The sequence below is a fragment of the Apteryx rowi genome, unplaced genomic scaffold (assembly GCF_003343035.1).
Source record: "Apteryx rowi isolate R43461 unplaced genomic scaffold, aptRow1 scaffold_112, whole genome shotgun sequence".
NCBI classification, from domain to species: Eukaryota; Metazoa; Chordata; class Aves; order Apterygiformes; family Apterygidae; genus Apteryx; species Apteryx rowi.
The window spans coordinates 531,830-552,262 of NW_020447331.1; the positions used below are offsets into that span (position 1 = coordinate 531,830).

The 20,433-nt window shown below is 36.7% G+C and overlaps 1 protein-coding gene across 3 annotated transcripts in view; it reads left to right on the forward strand.

Annotated features, from left to right (window-relative positions):
- ASAP1 (ArfGAP with SH3 domain, ankyrin repeat and PH domain 1) overlaps nucleotides 1–20,433 on the forward strand; it is a 125,328-nt gene that overhangs the window by 41,951 nt on the left and 62,944 nt on the right. For all 3 annotated transcript variants that reach the window (XM_026077548.1, XM_026077564.1, XM_026077556.1), the window contains exons 2-3: nucleotides 6,311–6,383; nucleotides 14,259–14,404. In XM_026077548.1, the coding sequence (XP_025933333.1) occupies nucleotides 6,311–6,383; nucleotides 14,259–14,404 (219 nt within the window). The remainder of the gene's footprint in view (nucleotides 1–6,310; nucleotides 6,384–14,258; nucleotides 14,405–20,433) is intronic.

Sequence of the window (20,433 nt, forward strand, 5' to 3'; positions counted from 1 at the left end):
AGGTCAGGCCATGCGACTAGCAGCACAAAGTCTGGGAGAAGTTCAGCTGATGGGATGTCTACAAAGCTTTGGTATTACCTGGAAAAAAAAAATATTTTTTCTGAAGAAGTGTATTTCCTAAATTTGATTACTGATGCTCTGTTCATTGGCTTGTGGTTAAATGCTTGCTTGAAGTGATTGTTTCCTATTTTCAGGGAAATCACTTTTTTCTTTTTCTTTTTTCTTTCTTTTTTTTAATTAGAAGATCTTGTAATTGGTTTTCTTTGGGAGCAGCTGGCAAGTAATGGTGCACTAAATGATGCTGATGCCAGTTATTACAGTGATGAGTGTTTGGTGATGTGAGGGGTTTTTTGTTTGTTTTTTCTTTCATTTGGACCCTTTGGTTTTTAAGTAATTCAGGATTTCAAGGTGTACCTGCCGGTATCTGTCTTATGTGAAGGGATTAAATATCTCTAGAAAAGTCCTGGACTGCTCCCCTGGTTTTGTGGGTGAGGTGTGTGCGCTGGGACCCGCAACTGGAACCAGGCTTTGAACTTGTGCGATTGGCAGCTCCGGTACGAGCGGAGCGGAGCGGCAAGAGCGGGGCCGGGCAGCCCGAGTCACTTCTCCATTTGCAGAATAAAACGACAGCGGTGGTCTCCTCGCTGCTGAGCGGGGAAACTACAAAGAGCAGCACCTGATTTTTGTCTTCTCTCTCCCTCAGCATATTTCGGTGGTGAGATGATGGGGTTTGTCTTGTTGCAGCTTCAATGATAAGTAGTACCCGATCAACCTGTCCAGTCTGCATGTGTTATCCATGCAGCAAAGTCTGGATGTTATCGTTAAGAAAACGGGTACGATGAATTGCTGCTCAGCCCCAGTAAGGTACCATTGCTCTGGTTTGTTATGTGGCTATTGGGAACTGAACAGACAGGAAACTTGCTCTGTGGTATATCAGATGCCAGCCGATGGTAGTAAATGCCAGTCCCTTCTGAGCTAGGGTTCAATTAGTGTGTTAATGGGTGAAAGATTTTATGTTTCTTATTAGTCCTTCAAAGCCAATATATTCTCTATTTATTTTTTGTGAAATAACTTAATCTTGCATCTGAGGAAACATGCATGTGACTAACGAGCATTCATTTTACCCATTTGTGTGTGTAGGCTCAAATATTTTGTACTAATCCTTTTTTTTTTTTTCTGTATATACAAAAATATTTTCTTGGCATACCTGTCTTTTGTCATTTGTCATGAGTACTTAGATTGTGCATGCTCCAGTAGCCTTCAAGTTTCTGTTATGGGTTTATCTTGCACAAAATACTGTCATGTTGTTTCTGTTTCAGTATCTCATTTTTGTAGGTGGGTTTGGGTAGTGGTAGGGTTCGGAGACTTTAGGGCAAACCTTTTAATAATAGAGGGAAATTCTAAACTTCCTCCACTATGAGAATTAGCAAAACGTTCTGGTTAGGACACAGAGCTCTTCTGGGTAGTACCAGCTTGACGAGATTAATAATTTATGTTAACACATGAATGTGATTATCAGAGTCTACAGCTGCTCTAGTTCTTTTTTTGTTGTTGTTACTGTAAGGCTGAAACACAAATCAGTTTTATTTTTCTTTCCAATAGTAAAGGTTTGTACAGTACATCAAATAGTCTGATGTTTTTAATACATTTAGTGGGCTGAAGAGGCCGTGGCATCCTCTGTGCAGATGTGTGCCTCTGGGATGATGATGACTTCTAGAAGAGCTAAATTAATGTGTATGAAACATTTTGGTGATCAATGTCTATAATGGTAGGTATACATGATTCAAGAAAGGCAGATTGTGTTGCTCAAACCCTGTTTTTCATGTTTGTTAAGAAAAAGAACACCAAAAATTTACAAGTACAATGTCTCATATATTTTATTTAATTATATAATCTAATATATAGTGTATATTATGTAATTGTATAATCTTACACACACTCACACACATGTGTGTATGTATGTATGCTCAGAATATGCACAGGCTTCTAAAGAAATAATTAGTGGTCTGCCTAAATGCGCCTTGGCAGTTCTTAGTACATTGAAGACAGAAATTCTGAATCTAGCACTTTGCAGCATGTAAAGTAGTATAATTTCTGGTTTAAAGTTTAGTAGCTATTAAACAGAGCATGACCTAAAAATAGAAACACTCTTTGCTGAGAAAGGATGAGGTTCTGTAGGGCTGAAGATGTGCAAAAATAGTATTTATTTGTGTGGACAGCTATACACGGCTCCGCTGCATTTTCTGGTGGAGAGGACTGCAATGTGGGTTATGGGATGTCAACATACACAGAATCACAGAATGGTTGAGGTTGGAAGGGACCTCTGGAGATCTAGTCCAAGCCCCCTGCTCAAGCGGGATCACCTAGAGCACATTACGCAGGATCATGCCCAGATGGGTCTTGAATGTCTCCAAGGATGGAGACTCCACAAATTCTCTGGGCATTTTGTTCCAGTGTTCAGTCACCCTTGCAGTGATGGAGTTTTTCCTCATACACCTTTTCTGACCCAGTCCTAACTTGTATGCTGTGTCAGGCTGCTAAAAACATGTGCAGCTACCCAGTCATCTAGATCAGTAAAATAATCCATTGGGAGGACTCTCCTCCTTCTCCCATCCCAAAGTGAATTTTGTTTTGTTTTCTCGGGTGGACAAGTTTCGTATTGGTTTGAATAGCTGCCAGAGGAACACAGAGGATGGTGTGGGAGAGGAAATGTAGAGCTAAAGAGGGARGGTGCTGCAAGAAGCTTTGCCTCTGAATGTGGAACAGTAGCCTGTAAGTGCAATTTGCTGTTGACCTACTATGCTACTGAAGTAAGGTGAGCTAAATCCACGGTACTCAAAAGAAGTGACCCTTTCCTCTTCTCATCCCCTGGTTTTCATGAAGCCGAGGTCAGCCAGACCAGCTCCTGGGCTGGGTCACTGTGTAGCCACATGAGTGTGCTTACGGGTATGAGGAAGGCGAGACTAACCCTTTCTTCAGTGGTAAAGGTTTGAACTAGGCTGGTGACAGAATTGCAGAATACCTTAAAAGAAGCAAAATTTTAGGGGAAAGGAGAGATTTAAATCTAGTGTAACTGTCTGGGGAACTCGGAAAAGGAGATTAGGGGTAAGAGCTAGTCACGCGTCATTGGGAGATTTTCTTCTTGAGCTTAACCTTCAGTGAAGASGACTGTAGGAAGATGAAACCTTGACAAGGGCATTTGTCAGGGGTCATGCACAGCAAGTCTCCAGGACAGGAGGAGCAAGAGCCTTTTCTTGTTTAATTTGATATAAGCAGATTAAATATGTTGGGGGGGTGGGTTTTTCTGTTTTATTTATTTTATTTGTTTTCATTTCTTCACTGATGATTGTTAGGGAGGTTTATGAATACTGCGGATTATTTTGAATAAGGACTTGAGGGAGGTTGCCTCCAAGATAACCACTTCCAAGAAGCGTTCAACCAAGGATGTAGCAAATCTATGTAATCCAGTTACTTTAATAAATTGGATAATTCTGTCTTTTCAGAATGTGTAAGAGTATTCAAAGTGTAACAAAATGTTCCCCCCGGGAAGCCAAAAAGACCCCCTGAAGATCAGTATTGCAGAAATGAAGACGGAAAGGAGCATCTTCCGGTAGAGGGGTGGTGATGAGGAAGAGTTTAGGTATGTAGGGAGATAAAGAGGAACACATCTGAATACCTAGAGGTTTGTCATGGACTCAGGTTGTCAAAGACATTAGTTTTTACTAATGTAATTGTATTTCACTTTTACTGGAACTTCGCACTTTGTGTTTTCTAAGGTAGGGAGTAAAAATGTTTACARTTCTAAATACTGCAAAATAAAATGAACAGATACTACAAAAGCATGCTGTCACCTAACTGGAGCAGGCAAGGCTGTTCCTTTGTACTCTTAACATATTTCAAAGGTAACATCACTTTGGAATAAAAATTGAATTGAATATTGAGTGCAGTGTACTTCCTTTGAAGGAGAGTACAGTTATAAATTATTAGCAAAAGGTATTCAAGAGGAATGTAATATATTTGGGAACAAACTACCTGCATTTATATCTAGAAAATATTAGATACAGATAACTGTTTTAGTACAACTAGAATCCTATATATGATTGGGTTTCTGCTGTGGTTAGCATTGTACACTGTCCTCCTATATAGTTTTGTATGTATGTCTATTAGAGAATTTTGGACTCTGAAGTATTTGTTCATATAAAGATCATATCTGCAAGTATGAAAATACAAAACTGAACTGTGGTGTCATTCTGATTTAAATCACTGGCTCCTTCAGGCAGTGGATGTCATCTCTATGTTGCTGTGCTCAGTGATTGCACTCCTAAAATAATGTGTCCCCCCTTCCCTCCTCCACCCAATATCAGTAATTAAATTGTGCATCAAAATCCAATCGAAAGGTTTATTTATTTATTTTTAGTCTGATTGTCTTAATTCTTCTAGACTGATTTCTTTAGGAACAAGTGGAATCTTTCTTGGAGTTCTGCGTGTTTCTCCCGTCAGAGTATCTCGTTTGCTTTGGTATTAAGCTTTGTTACTAAGTGTTACTAAGTTTTATCTCTGAATCTCATCAACTTTAGCGGCTGTCTTTTTCAGAAATACTGATTTCAAATTTGTGTTTTAACCTGCATTAAAACTCTCTATAGACAAGTGAAACATTGTCTTTTCTGCTAGTTGAAGATGGAGAGAACTTCAGTAGAAATGTGTGATATGAACTGTCTGGCATGGCCTATAGATTGAAGTAAAAGCTTTTGACAGCTATTGTAAAGGAATCTAGAAAGAATCACCTGCCAAGCACTGTCTCAAAAAGGAGCAGAGTTTTCTTAGTATTTTATTAAATTTAAAATTTTTAACACTTTCTGTCAAGGCACGAGTCAAGTAAAATCCAGTGTTGTGCTGGCGAATGAAAGAAATACTGTGATTTTTGCAGATTGTATAAATGTTTTCTAATACTATTTATCTCTCTATTTTCATTTCCAGCAGAACAACAGATTCAAATTTTTCCAATTTCTGTGGTTCATAACTTTCTAATTTTAGCCACCACCAAAATGCTTGTGTGGTGGTTTTCAGCTGGATCTTAATAAACAGAAATACTAAACTTTCTTTTGTTACAAACTTCATGTATTGTTCAGCTGTAGTATTTTGCTTTGTCAAAATTGGATCACTCCAAAATAGAGCTATGTATGATCTAAATGCAAAAAAAAAAAAAAGGAAATAATTTAAAAATTCCTATACACATTCTCCATGGATAATAGTGAATTGCTTACAGTGTGGCAAGTACACAGGTTGCCCAATACCCATACTTAAGGGAAGTTAACTAGATCGTTGTACAGAGTAACAGTATGTGGCTTTTATGTTCCTAATTGCACAAATCTAGACTAGCATTTATTTTGACTTTATTTTGTGCTTTTTCATAATGGTTCTTTCTGATGCTAACTTGTTTGTTTTCTTACATCAGATTGTGAGTGGGTAGTGAGAACTTGTTGCTTCCAAAAAGTAGCCAGAAATCTAATCCTAAATTTGTCATTATTTAATAAGAACTTCTGTTTTTTGAAGTTAATGCTGTCTCCAGAGAATCTGATACTCAGAATGATGAAATCCTTAAAATGCAYATTTGAATATTGCTTTACAAATATTCCCTTTCARTCACATTATGTTACTTGCATATGTTTGCAAGAGCAGGTCTGAAGTCCCTTTCTTTTGATTTGCTACTTTTCATCTTCTGTATGTATAAAATTACACTGTGGAGTTTGCGGAGGAAAAGTTAGTATGATAGATTATGTGAACTTGTGGTACTTGCTAAAACTATTGTCATAAATTATTTATAACTGAAAAAAAGGTATTTTTTTCCATGGACTTTTGTCTTTCACATTCGTTTTCTTTCTTTGCTTGCGTGTATATATTTTGTGTCTTTAGGGGGAAGACGACTGCTGTGGGGAAAACCATAGGAATCAGCAAGTGATTTAGTTGTAATGGAAAGTATAGGGCTGTAGCAGAAGCTTTAGTAACTGTATGGGGTGGGGGGGAGAGGGGCTGAAATATGTTACCTTGTGATTAAATGCTTTGTCCCTTCCAAAGCTAATAGTATTTTTCTTTTAGTTCTGTCACTGCTGTTCTCTGCCCTCAGAGCATTTTCAGTTCTTTAATTCAACTTGAAGGGGACAAATGACCTGACACCTTCCTGGGGGCTGAATATGTTGCATCGGCAGTTTTTCCAGCCTCTGAAACTATTTATTTTGTATTTTTAAAATGTTGTAGGGTATTCTAATGATCAATGACACAAGTATTTAAAATTTATTTTTTATTATTGTAGGCATTGGATCAAGACAGGACTGCACTACAGAAAGTGAAAAAATCTGTGAAAGCAATATATAGTTCAGGACAAGGTAAGGCTTTGTTTCCAGTTTTACATGAGAATCTAAACATCTGATTACAAGTTTGAGAAGTTTGCCTTGCAATTTACCCTGTTCAAGTGTATAGAATAAGAGATGCTTGTCTGTATAGTAGTATTTTGGGATTCAACATTTTAAAATGTTCTTTCTTTGTTTCTGATTGTACATGGAAATAGCATGTTCTCCAACTCTTTCACCCTCATTCCTTTCCACCTGGACGTCTTCTAATCAGCAGCTCGTTCTAAATATTTGATTAGAAAATCGCAGTTCCTATTCCCCAGCACTCATAATCTGTTCAGCAAATGTTTTCCTTCTTTAGAGCAGCTTCTTAGGAGCTTTTCCTTAGAAAGGAGATTATTTCTGTGCTCTTTGTTTTGTCCCATTAACTTGTGTTTATGAAGGTTTTTTATTTTTAATGTGTTATAGATTCTTAACTTTTCTCTTCTGCCAGTCACTAATATTTTTGTTCGGCTAGCACCATGTTTTAATAAGCTTTTCCGAAACATCAGTTGATGACAAATGTTTTCCCAGTAGATTGTGAAACCAGATACAAAGTGAGAATAACACTTGATAAAGGTGTATTTAGTTTTGCACTTTTGGAAGTATTCAGTTAGTCTAAGCAGTTCTTTCTGTTTGGAAGTACTTTCTTACCGAATTTCAGAACCAATGAAAATCTTAAAACGTGTGAAAAGCTTTCTGCCTGTTCTGAGATGTGTAAATGGCACCAGAGATTATAGCTATCCATTGACCTGAGTTTTGTGATTAAACTAGTTGATATGTCTTCAAAGCCTGTCAGCATCTTTGAAAGCCCTATGTAAGCCATATTATCTTATGAACTATTTACACTGAGTAAAAGGTAATAGAAGGTTGGTTAATCATTTTAATTGACTCCCTCTGCATTTAAAAAGGACCACAGAAAACTAGGTAGCTGTTTCTCAGTGGTTTTCTTTGTTTTTTGAAGTATTTTTTTAATCAAAGATTCAAGTTGGTATAAACTCTTTTGAATAAAGAAAGCATCATACATAATACTCTAGCTCCCTCTTCAGAATGCTATTGTGATAGACTGCAGTATAATTTGAAGGGATGTGCACAGGAAGCAATTCATACAGTAATTAATAAACATAATCTAGGATGAGTAAGAGCAAAATTAAAAGCTTGTATTATACAATATGTGAAGCCTTGTAAAAGAATAAATAGAAAAATAGTGACTGAATGAAAACTCATTTTCCCTGCTTGTACAAAGAAAATCACTAAGCCAGGTGTTTTCTTATCATATTTCAGGGGTAGAAGTGGATTTCATTGATGTTTAACTTCATGTAAAAGGTGCTTAAAAATAGCTGTAAAATGCTTTGTCTTGTCACCTTTGTCATCAGTTCAAGCAAGAGTAGGTGACTATCTTCATATTTCATGAAGAAGCCTCTTACTACACTTTGGGAACATGAAATAGGAATTGTAAAGGGGAATTGTTTGATTTGCCAACTTTATTGTTTGCTAGAAGGTGGGACCATATTTAAGCTTAAACAGTAGGAACTGCATCGTATCTTCATTGAGAGCTCTAGCTGGATTGGTGAGAAAGAATTAAGTAGGGCAATAGTATTTCTTTTCTTGAGTTTGGCAATCCAGTTCATACTCTACCAAAACTCAGAGGTAGAATTTTTTTTTATTATTATTATTATTAGGGTTTTGTGGTTTTGTTTTTTGCCTGAAGAGAACCTTGAGACAATGCAATGTTCTTGTACATAATTCTTCAGAAAACCCTACTCCTCCAACCTTTTGGTGTGGGGGTTTGTTACAAATCCTCCTTATTGCTGAATTATAAACTGCAAGGGAATCCTTTATTAAGAGAGTTTAAATGTCACCCAAATAACTTTTTTTTTTTTTTWAATGCATCCCTCCCACATCTGTCATAAGAAAGTAAAAATGAAAACATATCATCCTAGAAAGGTGGAAGTCCCTTAGGAATGTCCCATCCTGTTTTTCCCTTCCGATACATTCTGGTAGGGAAAGTACTGTTGATCAAATCCAGTATGACATACAAATTGATACCTCTCTTTCCCATTGCTGCTTCCTTATCTGGCTTGCTGTTTATTTCTGTAATGATCAGATTACATTTGTAGATAGGAACCTGTCCTGTGTGAATGATACTTGAACTTAATGGAGAGTCTGTTCTGACGAGCTTTCACATAACGTTTGGAGTGAATTGTAATGGCAGCAGATTTCACAATTAATTTTGTAGATTTCCAGTAACTCTTTTTTGTTGGTTCCATGGTATAACTTCCAGATACAATCAAAAGAATCAACACAATGGTGAAATAAAAATGTAAAATCAACAGAAGACCAGAGGTAGTGGGCCAGACCAACAGTCCATCTGGTGTCCTGCAATGATCAATAACAAATACTTAAGGAGTAGTACAAGAGCAGTGCAAAGACAGAGTGAAGGGGTTTTTTTGTACTTTCTCAAGTTGCAATGATACGAGGGTCTGGAATTATCTGAGTCAGGTGATATCATAATGTTTAGTACTACTTAATGGACTTTAAAAAAATTGTTTTGTCTAATCCACTTGAATTCATGTAAACCTTTATTTATTTATCTTTTTCTTAGAAGGAGGAAGAAGAGGGAAGTTGGGGTAATAGGGACCAGAACTGCTTTCAGTATTCAGAGTTTAGACACACCATGGTGGTATTTTCTGTTGCATCCTATGTTTCTTTCTTAATCATTTTTAATGTTCAGCTTTTTTAAATTTTATTTATTTATTTATTTATTTGCTTGCTACTGAATGTTGAGGTGATATGTTATAACCCAGAACCTTTCTTAGTAATAGCTAATTCACAGTCATTCCTTAAAATTAAGAGTATTTTCCCCTGTGTGTTATGCCACATGAAGCACATTTTTATGCTTCAGCCATTCAAGATGGGACTTCTCATCTAACTTGCGMGCTACCTAGATGTAAGCCTGTTGCCATAGACTCCATGTACAATTAATGCATCTAGTAGAGACTTCTAGGGTGAGTTGCATCTGACTTCCTGTACATTTACATTAGGATGAGTTGAGCTGTGACTTCTTCTAACCTGAATGTAAGGGAAAGGATAGACACTAGGCTCGAATGTGGATATCATCAGTGTAGATCTCTGTTTGGGCAGATTAATCTCACCTTCATAGTTAACTTTTGTTTTTATTTCCCTGAATAACTTAATGTATGAAGGAAAAAAATATCACTATTAATCTTTTTTTCTAACTCACTTATATATTGTTAAACTACATGGGTCTTACCACTGTTCCATACAGGACTTCACTGGTGACCTCCCTCTAAGGAAAGCCAGCTGTTTTTCTTYCTTCCCTCTGACCCCAGTCTTTTTGACCAGTTATTGGTCTAGGTGAGGCTCATCCCTGTTAAGGCTTATTTGCTTAGTTCCTTATAGCGATTTGGTGAGGGAAAGACTTTTTTGAAAATCCAGACTGTTTAACCTGAATTTTTCTTGTGTGTCTGCTTGTTGACTCCTTGAACAAAACTTCTGTACCTTGATCTAAGTGACTTGCTACTGTTCATTTAGTCAGCTTTTATGAGTTTTAGCACTCATAACGCTGCTTCGGAAGTTTTATATTAAATGTGCTAAGAGAATTCTTCCATGAGAACTTCTCTAAGCACATCAGTGATGAACTTAGATGGCAAAAAGAACTCATTCACCGTTCTGGTATGGCTCCTCTACTCTAAATGCTCTTATACTGCGATGATCTAGAGATGCAGACTCATGGAGATGCTCCTTGCTCTAGAAATGTTCAAAAGAGTTTTTGTTCCTACTTTTGTCTTCAGCAACCTAGGCCCAGCAGGCTTTATTGTCAAGTMAGGAGACGAATGAGGTGGTCAAAGTGTGTTCTCTTCGATCTTTTCCATTAGACTTCAGCTTTTTGAAAGGTGTTTTCTTATGTCAGATAACTTCCTCTGCCATCCTCTTCAGCCTTGCCAACTTTCTTGGTGTTTCTAAAGTCCTTTTAGGTCTTTTTTTTTTATTCATAAATGTAACTAATTCTTCAATCTGACCTTGATTTATTTTTCCTGTGGTCACCCATGGAACCAAATACTTTTATTAGTGCAACATGAAAGTAGTTTCAAGTTGATCAGGATTCTTAATTGTGATTCTTCTTGTTCAAACTTAATCAGATGTGCAAGAAGTAATTCTCAATAATTAAACAGTCTTCAGGTTTCTTTGAGCGTAATTTGAGTATAATCAGTTGACAGGAAAGAGGTGTGCTTGAGCACTTTTCTTTTGTAAACTACTTGCTTGATAGCTCTTTTTCTGCACTTCAGTGTTTGCAGGGGAGTGTGTCTGAACAAAACTGTTCTAGACAAAGGAAAATTAAGATTTCAGTTTCAGTGATCTGCTTTCTAGCTGTACTGTATAAAGGTTTTTCTTTTACATGTTTTATCAGAACCTCTCTGACCTCTCTCTTCTTGTCATGCTTCAATTTCCTTACTTAATATGCACAAGTAGACTTTAATTTCGTTTGGTACAGAAACATATGCTTAAATTCTGGTAACTTTTATTTGGGGAATAAAAGTAGTACTTTATGAATGAGTGGGTTTAGACAAAAGAGTAGAAATTCTTTTGGATGCTATGGGAACCTGATTTAAGTCTTCTGTCTTTGTCCTGAGAAAAGTGTACCAAAAGATGGCCTTTGACAGAGACAACTTCAGATGGTTGCCTAGGGCAGCAGAGCGCGGTGCAGTACAGCCCTTTGAGTCCTTAAGTCCCATGTGCCTTGCTGAACCTCATGGCGTCTTGAAGGAGGCATGCTCCCTGTTTCTTGTGAGGACTGTTTTGCTGCAGAAGCTGGCCATAAGCAGCTGTGGCCATTGTTCCTTCCTCAGTTGCTTGGATTTGCATCTTCTCCAGATGCAGATCTGTGCTATTTCCTTTGTTAACACATAATCCTCTATGTATGCAGCAATCCTTGCTTCTCCACTGTGATGCACCGCTGCTGCTCAGTGGGCCCTACCAGGGTTTTCTTGAAGCAGTGGTAGACTCTGTGCTGAGTGGCTCTTCGGTTGAAGGTATGGATTGTGGAGAAGAACAGATGTGTATCTTTCAGCTGGGAAAGCATCTCTGCTGTGTACAGACCTGTGTACCTCTGCTGTTTCATAGTGAGGTCTTTACAAGGTCCTGGCTTCCCTGTCAGATCGGACTAGGTGAGGGAAGGATTGAGGAGGCATCTGTCCGCACGCACAGCTGCCTCAAAGGGAGCCCCCTTTGTCAATGGGACCACGGCACATCCGATAATGTCAGTGATTCTCGTACCTCTCAGGGAGCTGCTCAAGGGGGATGATGTCTGTCTGGGGAAGCTGCTCTGTTTTCGTCACAATATTGAGCTTTGCTTACAATGTTGAGAAGACATGAGCCAGCCCAGGGCGGAAAATATTATTGTTTCTGTGTACTGTTATCTGTGTTCATGTGTCTCTCCAGGGTTATTGAAGTCCTTCCTACAATAATTGTATCTAAGGAAGTAAACATCAAGTCAYGCACATCATTGCTTTCTTCTTCCAGAGGAAGTTCTATTAGTACACTGGGAAGGCATCGCTGTGTTTGTGTGAGCCACCTATAGCAGGGTTAAACATGCTCTTTGCTCTAGGCATGCCAGTTTTACGTATGCTCCATTTTAGCCCAGGATACACTGTTGACTTAGTTATTCATCTGTGTGCCTTTAAGGTCAAGTAAAGAGCTATCTTTCCTCTTCATGGATTGCAAATATTTCTACTCCTTTTACAAGATTTATATACTTATGTAAAAATTGAAAAGATATTCTTATACTGTGCTTGAATTTCATGTGTGTTTGCTTTCTAATTATAGAGATATTCCTTTAACTCTGTAACTGAAGAGGCTCATGTCTAGATTTAGGTGATTTGTAATCTGGGATTCCTGAGAATTTCCTATACATTGTTCTAGGATGATGATTTGCTTCCTGCTTCCTCTTTCTTTTGTCTTTCAACAGATACAGGAAATAGTCTTGTTCAATTCCTTTTCCATCTTCTTGCAAAAGTAGTTTTGAGAATCTCTGCTTTCAGAAGCAACAGAGTGCTTAAAATCAAAATACTAGGAAAAATACTGGAGATGAAAATGCTTCACTGGCAAGAAGGGGGATTTCATGACCTATTAGATTTTCTTCATTTCCAGCCTTGTTCAGTTATCCTTCCTTTTCCCTCAAAACAGTAGGGTACATTTGAGCTTTTTTAGCTCAGGAGTGCATAAGCCAAAGCTCTTTCTTAGCTAGTCTTCTGTGTATATTTATGCAACAGCTTTTACATCAAAACAAAACCCACATTTTATTATTACATCTTGGTTCCTTGCTTTTAATACTAAGCTATTTGATTAAAAACATATGCTTTTGGAACAATTCCACTCTTACTAAAAATGTACTGCTCAAGTTAGAGCTTCGTATTAACATAAGATTAAACATTTGGCCTTTTGAAAACCTCAGTGTTAATTTCTCATGTTACATTGTGATTTGTCAAATGTTTGGGGGGTGGTTTTTGGTAATTAAGCTTTGGGATTTTTTTTATCTTCTAATAGTATGTTAAGACCTTTTTTTGGAGCTTTAAAGCAGTGTTGTTTTGGGTATCCTTACCCCTTCAGAAGGATTCTTGTGTAATTCATAATCAGCTCATAGTTTTTTGTCAAAGTACATTCATGCATTGCAGGACATAATATTTGTAAGTACTGCTTGAAATTTATGACCTTAATCTTTTTCTTGTTTTCATTTTTCTTTTTTTCTTGTAATTCAAATGCTCTCAGACAATATGACTCCTTGAAAAAAAAATAACTTGCCCAACTTCTTGGGGAAAATACCTATCGGCAGTTACTCTTTTCTTCCTTTGCTCTGAAGAACTTACTCTAGTTGGAATAGCTCTGTGGTTTTGTGTTTGCAGCTTACAGAACAAAAGATAGTAAGTAAGGCTAGGAATCTCATTACAGTTAAATGTTGACTTAATAACAAAAAAATTCCTCAGAGATGGAGGTGATAAAGACTGTCTCAAAGGGCTGTACTGGGATCTACTGCAGATTTCTATTTAAAGTTACTAAAATGGGAGATGCAAACAAAAATATGCAAAGAGATGCCAGAAATGAGGGTAAAAGAAGCAAGAAAAACATTTGAGACACAATCTGCAATTCAGAATTTCCTTCCTTTAAGTTAAGATTTTTGCTCATTTTCATCAGTTTAAATTTTGTCTTCTTGGGTCTGACCTCTCAGTACCTTTGATTTGCTATTAAGTATATGGAAGTTAAAGCACGTCTTTGGCTATATAACAATATACGTTTCATTTTGTTGGGGGGGGGGGGAACTCTGTTTTACAGAATGAGGTGAAAAGAGAATCTCTTTTACTGTAAGAAGAATTTCTTCTTTTAAACTTAATCTGATTCAGATTTGTTCCCCTTGGTTTTATTTCGATACCATTGACATTATTTGTTCTGTATATGTATCCTGCCTTAGTAGCAATAAACGTTGCTTCAGAGTAGATGATTATAAGTTCATATGTTGTTTACAAAATGAGGCAGATGTATTTACATTGTTCTTCAATTGATCTTGTATTGATCTTATTACTTTATTGATCATTACTGAGCTTTTTTGTTATTACTGCATGTAAGTTCAAGTGATTCAAAAGAAACAAATATAAGTCTATATGATAAATAGTTCTTTTTAATATTAAAATGTTTTTAACCAGTTTTAAGTATATGTATTAATCTGTGGGTTTATTGAAAGAATGCTGTTTGTCAATTGGATTGTTACTATGTTGCAATATATGTTTGAGCAGGCTTAAAATAATAATTGATTATCTACTAGAGAGAAGTTTTCTGATTTTTAATTTCTCTTTGCAGATCATGTTCAAAATGAAGAAAACTATGCACAAGTACTAGATAAATTTGGAAGTAATTTTTTAAGTCGGGATAACCCAGATCTTGGCACAGCTTTTGTAAAATTTTCGACGCTTACTAAAGAATTATCAACGCTGCTGAAGAACCTGGTGAGGAGTTTCAAATTTACTGATTTAAAAAAATGTTCAAAATAAAGTACGGTAGAACGCATTGCTGATGACTCGGACGGTGATTTTAGAGATGCTTTCAGTTAGTTTCTTAGAAACAAAAACCTGCTACAAAGATTATCTCTAAAGATTGTTATTATACACGTACTGTATTTGATTTTTTTAATTGACATTTAAGAGTAAAGATGAGAATGTATCTCAGTTCGCATTTTCAAGTGGTTGAAGGTGCTCTGTGTCTCTTTTTATGGAACTGAATTCTAAATCATTCCCTGACGTGATGTCTTTCCAGTTAAAAATCCAGTGCCATTAGTAGTTATTGTCTTGTCTTAGTTCAAAAAGAGAAATGCTCACCTTTCTTTTGAGGGGGAAAAAAAAATAATGATTCAGGGAGTATTGTTTTAATAGTATGTTTTTCCTGTGGTAGGCAAGGCATCTATTGTTTAAATATTAGGTCTCCAAAGATAATTTAAAGCCTTTTCTTGTTTAAAGTTCATCTTAAGCCTTTTACTTCTGAGAGCTGGATAATAAGAATGTAGTCACAGCAGATAGATCTTTGAACACTGAAATTAATGAAGCTACGTTTCTCATGAATTCATATTTCATGGTTTTCATTGACATTTGCTAATCAAATTCAGAAGGTGGAAGATCCAGTTTTATGTTTTTTCTTATGGTTGGGCATATCTCTGAGGTCCTTGCTCTGTAAGGTATAAGCATGTGGTGCAGGCTTTCTTTCAGCTGTGAAATTTGTGGGGTCTTTTCTTACACTCTGCTGCCTATTTTCAAGGAAATAATGGGAAAGAAATTATCTTTGAGACATCTTCCCTTATATTAAATTTGGTAGATGTTAGCCTGAAATGCCAGAAAACTTCTAAGTCTCAAAAGTCACTTCATATTCACTATCAATTTCCTATTCACAACCAGGTGAAATTAAGTGTGCTTTGTATGATTACCGAAGCCTTGCTTTCATAAGCAGCTGAGATAAAAATGAATAGTTTGTTATGATTCTAATTTCTTTAACGTGAAAATAATGGGTGATACAGTGAAATTATGGTGACTGCTAAAGTATACATACATATTTATCCCTGTATTAATAATGGAATTTGCAGCATTAGAAATTCATGGTTTGTTGTTCTCTTAAGTGTAATTAGAAGTAAAGCTTGATTTTTTTTTTCTTTAACTGTTCGTGACTGTGTAATTAGATCAGAGCTGTTTCACCTTTCAACAGTGTGTGCAGCATAAATGTGCTTGACCTTTTCAAGACAATCATTTTCTAAGTGTGTTAAAGCTGTACCCTTGAGGTTCAATTAGGTGATGTACARTTTCTCTTGAGATTAAAAAGATTTTGTGTATAAATTCAAATATAATAATTGTCCAACAGGGGCTTTGCTTATCTATACATTCTGGGCATCATGTTTTTCTCAAATATTTTAAATATTCAGGAACTTCTGGCTTAATTCCCTTTGCTTTTAAATATGCATTGTGTATTTAAATAGAAATGTTGTCTGTGCATGTTATGCATTTATATGGGGAGAAAAAAAGTAAGGAAACTCTTAACTGCTATCAAGTTTTAAAATAATTGCAAAAAAAGCATTACAAAAGATATAAATCACTTTTAGTTGTTTTGACCACTGCTAGTGCAATACAGTGGAGGTTGTTATTTTGTTAATGGCAACCAAGTAAAAAGTATTAAGGGTTGGCACAAATAAACTGACTTCTTTGTGTCAAACACAGGCAGATACTTTCTTGTGTGTTTTTTTTGTTTGTTTTTCGATCTTAAAGAATGTTGGTAATCTTACCCCCCCCCCCCAAAAAAAAAACCCTTTAAAAATTAAACCAGGACTTCAAGCAGATATGTATTTTAGCATCTTGACTCCATGTTCTTCTCTGTTGTTCTCCCATTATTTTATGGGTCAGGGATATTCTTCTATGATGGGGCCATATTAAAATTAGGCCCATGCTCTACCATGTGGCATCTGGAGACCAGTTCTCGGCAATAAGTATCGTAAGGTTCTTATGAAGCTTTTCATACTTGGCTTTTGTTTCACTATCCAAAATAGCTTAGCATCAGCAGTCTCACCTGACTCTCCGCTCTTCTTCATAGCATAGGTTCTAATAACACTCAAAACGGGATGTCACTTCTGACCCCCTTTCCTTGGCAAAGCTGTTTATTTCTACCCTCCGAGTCTTGCCTCTTCTTAATCACCTGTTTAACCATCTAAGGACGATGACACTTATCCTAATGAAGCTTGCGCTTTCCGTAAGTGCTTTGAGGCCTATTACCTGGAGCATCCTTTGTTTGTTGGAACATTTACTATCCTAAAGAACAACAGATATGGGAAGGAGCTGCTTTCCTTTGTAAAGGTTGCTGTTATTCTGGGTCATTTTGGTCTCCTTTATTCTTATTTTTAGCACACAATTAAAAAATCAGTATTTTAAAATGTGTGTTAAAGTTCAAAGACAGTTTGAGACTAGAACCCAGGTTTCTTGGAAGCTCTCTGTTGGACCACAGTGTTTCTCACAGGGCTTCTACAAGAATTTTTTTTTAACTACTACCTTTCCCTGGCAAACGAGAATCTTTTTAAGTAGTGGTTATCGAGACAAAAAAGGATTTTTTAACTTAAGAAGCTGCACTCATTCAAAGCTACATCATACTAGTTCTGCTATTCAGTAGTCCATGAAGCGGTATCTATCTAAATTCTTGTTTATGGGATTGAAAATAGGCCATTCCCTAATCTCTTTCATTCAACAGTTGCAAGTGGACAAGCAAGCTCATTTTACAGATGTTTCAGCATTTTTAAAATACTTACTTTTTACCTTTCTTTTCTCCAAGATAGATAATTCTGGCTTGTTGACCCACTGTCCTGCTTAAGCTTCACTCTGATTAATAATACAATTACACTGGAAACAAAAAATGTTTATAATATTGGAATAAAAATTAAGGAATGAAAAATGCAGTGAATGCAATGAAAAAGCAGGTGAGAGAAAGAAGGCTGTATAATTTCACTGATGAAGCACAACAGCAGGTGCTGAGACTTATGTTAATAAAATTACTTGAAGGAACAGAAATGGGTATTAAGATGAGTGGCAAGTGAATAGGCATATTTTGCATAGAGCATATTTTTGCTGGCTTATTTAGTAAATGTACAACAAAATAGATGAATAGTCTGTAAAGACATGGAGAAGAGTAAGGAAAGAGCTGTAAAGGTAGCTGTATTATAATTGGCTATCATCAATGCCAGAACGTTAGTCTAAATTTTCAATAATTTGAGGGTCCCCACCATAATCTTTCTCTGCTTTTTACTTCCTTGTACTTCCTTTACTRTCCCAAGTTTCCTTATTTATGCAGTTATTCATCATAACAGTGCATAAAAAGGTGTATGAAAACCTGTGTATGTGGAACTGAGTGTGTTAACATCTTTTGAGTTGATCGAGATGAAGTGTTGGAAGAACATTTGGAGCACTTGCAGATGACTTGTTTTTCAAACATCTTGTGTGGAACTTGGCCTGTACAAATGTTTGAAGTCTCTTCTCCCCCTCTCCCCATAAATATTTTCAGCTAATCTTTGTGGGCAAATTATCTTTCCTTCCCCCTAAACTTCTGTGTCTCCATCCATTACGGGTTATTTCCTTGTATTTTACTTTAGCTATGAGACTGTTGTGCTCCTTTATCAGACATGTCCAATTCATTTGAGCTACTGTTTTATAAAGTCTTCCACAATGTATTAAATGATTTCAAAATCTTGCCATATTGGAGTAATCCATTACTATCTAGTTGTTTTTGAGGTGGTTTTGTTTTTGTTTTGTTTTTCCCCCTCTCCCCCCGTGTTTTGACTGGTCACATACTAGCTGGCTACTGTTAAGTAATTTCAACCCAAATATCAGTGGCTTGGATCGGTTATCCTTAATGGATTATTTGGACAAAAGGAAAAAAAGCTACAGTAATGTACTGTTGTTCATGTGTACCCTGATAACTATACTTGGAGTCTACCCTACCCACCCATATTGCAAAACAATTTTCTCTGTTTTGTGATCTGGACTGTAATTAAAATGGAGTGAAAATCCTTCCTCAAAATTCACGTGTGAGAAATGAACTTCGGTTAAGGTTGTTAAATTGAATTAAGCTAATTAAAATGGTTGAGAAGAAAAGAAGTAATGCTTTTAATCTGTCTTTTGATAAAGAAAATACATTGATCAGGTGTTGACTTAATAGTCATGAAGAATTTTTCTTCTCCCTCTTAAAAAAAGAAATTTCCAGGGACTTGTTAGAACCTGTGATGTATTGAGCTATAAAGCCAACAGAGGACAGCTTGCTAAAAGGCATAATCTTCTGCAAATTCCCTGGCTCCTTTTATTTCTGTTATTAAAAAAAAAAAAAAAATAGCATGGGATGTTTAAGCTGCGAAGAAGGAAAAATAGAACTAAAGCGTTAGTATCAGAGAATAGTATCAGAGCTTTGACTATCCAGTATGAACTCCTGGCCTCACCTTTTTTTCAAAACAGGGCTCTGATATGTAATATCCCACTGATGATCGTAGTGGCAGAATAGAGAGCATCCTTATTGAAGCTGGTGGTAAGAACAAGCGGGAAGAGGCTGCAAGCACGCTGGAGTCAGCGTTAGGATTCAAAACAATCTTGGCCCACGAGGGAAACCGGCTAGAAAAAAGTAGAGCTTAATTCAGTAAGAATTGAATCTGTACTTTCTTTTTGGAGCAACTGATCAGAAAAGGAGGATGTGAGGGTTGGTTGGGACTGGTGCTCAATGTGAGTTGACAGTATCATTATTGCAAAGAAGAAATTGCCACACTGGGAAGGGTAAGCAGGAACTTTGCTGGCAGGACGTGTGCCGTGACTGGCATGCCGTACTCGGGACGGGAATGGTTTCGGGTCGTTCCTTACTCCGACTTTTGGGTGGGGCGGTTGTCAGCCAGCTGAGGAGCATCCATGTCAGAACAGCGAGGGGTAGATCTAAAAATCAGACCTGCAAGGAAAGATTTTAGGATTTATTGTTTAATGTAGGGAAGGCATGGCCTCAGGTAGCTTCAGAAGTCTTCAGATCTATGGAAGGTATCAATAAAGTGAATACTCTTGTTTGACCTATAGCATACGTCAATTTTAAATGATTTAAATTAAGAGATTATGTTTTGGGGTCTTTGTTTGTTTGTCCCCCCACCAATTTGTAAACTGAACTTTCAAAAATAATGGTAGTTGAAAACGGGAATGGATTTCATCGGAAGCAGTTGTGGGATTCTCATCATGAAGTTAGCTGTGCCATAAGAATGAAATTTTAAAGACAGATGTGCAAAATGGCTGGGGCATAAGGCACGTTCCAAGCAACGCTTTCTAAGCACATGAAGTAGTAACATGGAGACTATTGAAGAGAAGTAGGAAGGGCATAACTGTTGCTTTGGTATCTGTGGAAGTTAATTCTAATCAAGTGAGTAACAGTGGTAAAGGAACACAAGCAGATGTTAACTTGGGGAAAAGAGATTGGAGAGTGCCTAGATAATATACATGTTTGAGTTCATCTGATGTAGGATACTTCTGCGTCTGGCTGAGCCAGAGCTTTTGAGTATTTCTTTGAGAAAACATGGAGAAGCAGTGAGGGCCAGAGCTGGAGAAGAGCARATACTGTGCGAATACTGTGCCAGTCTTAAAAATGAGGGAAGACCTGAAAAAAAAATCTGTTTAATATTAATTTCCAGAAGCAAGCTGAGTTATTATTTGTTGTAATCAATTGTGCATTTGTTTGTTTTGTGTTTTAAATGTGAAGGTTGCTAAGCAACAGCCAGGATGGATTTGCAGAGAACAAATTACATGAAAATAACCTAATTTCAAGACTTGAAGTAGGGGACAGCTTCAGTTGGTCTTACTCACAAAATAAATAGATGGTGTCTAGTTTAACCAGTATGAATAGAATTGGCAGGAGAGAAAGTAATTGGAGCATCCTCAAGATATGAATTAGAAATATAGGTTAATGTAGTGGCTGAAGTGGTTGATCTACAAATGAGTAA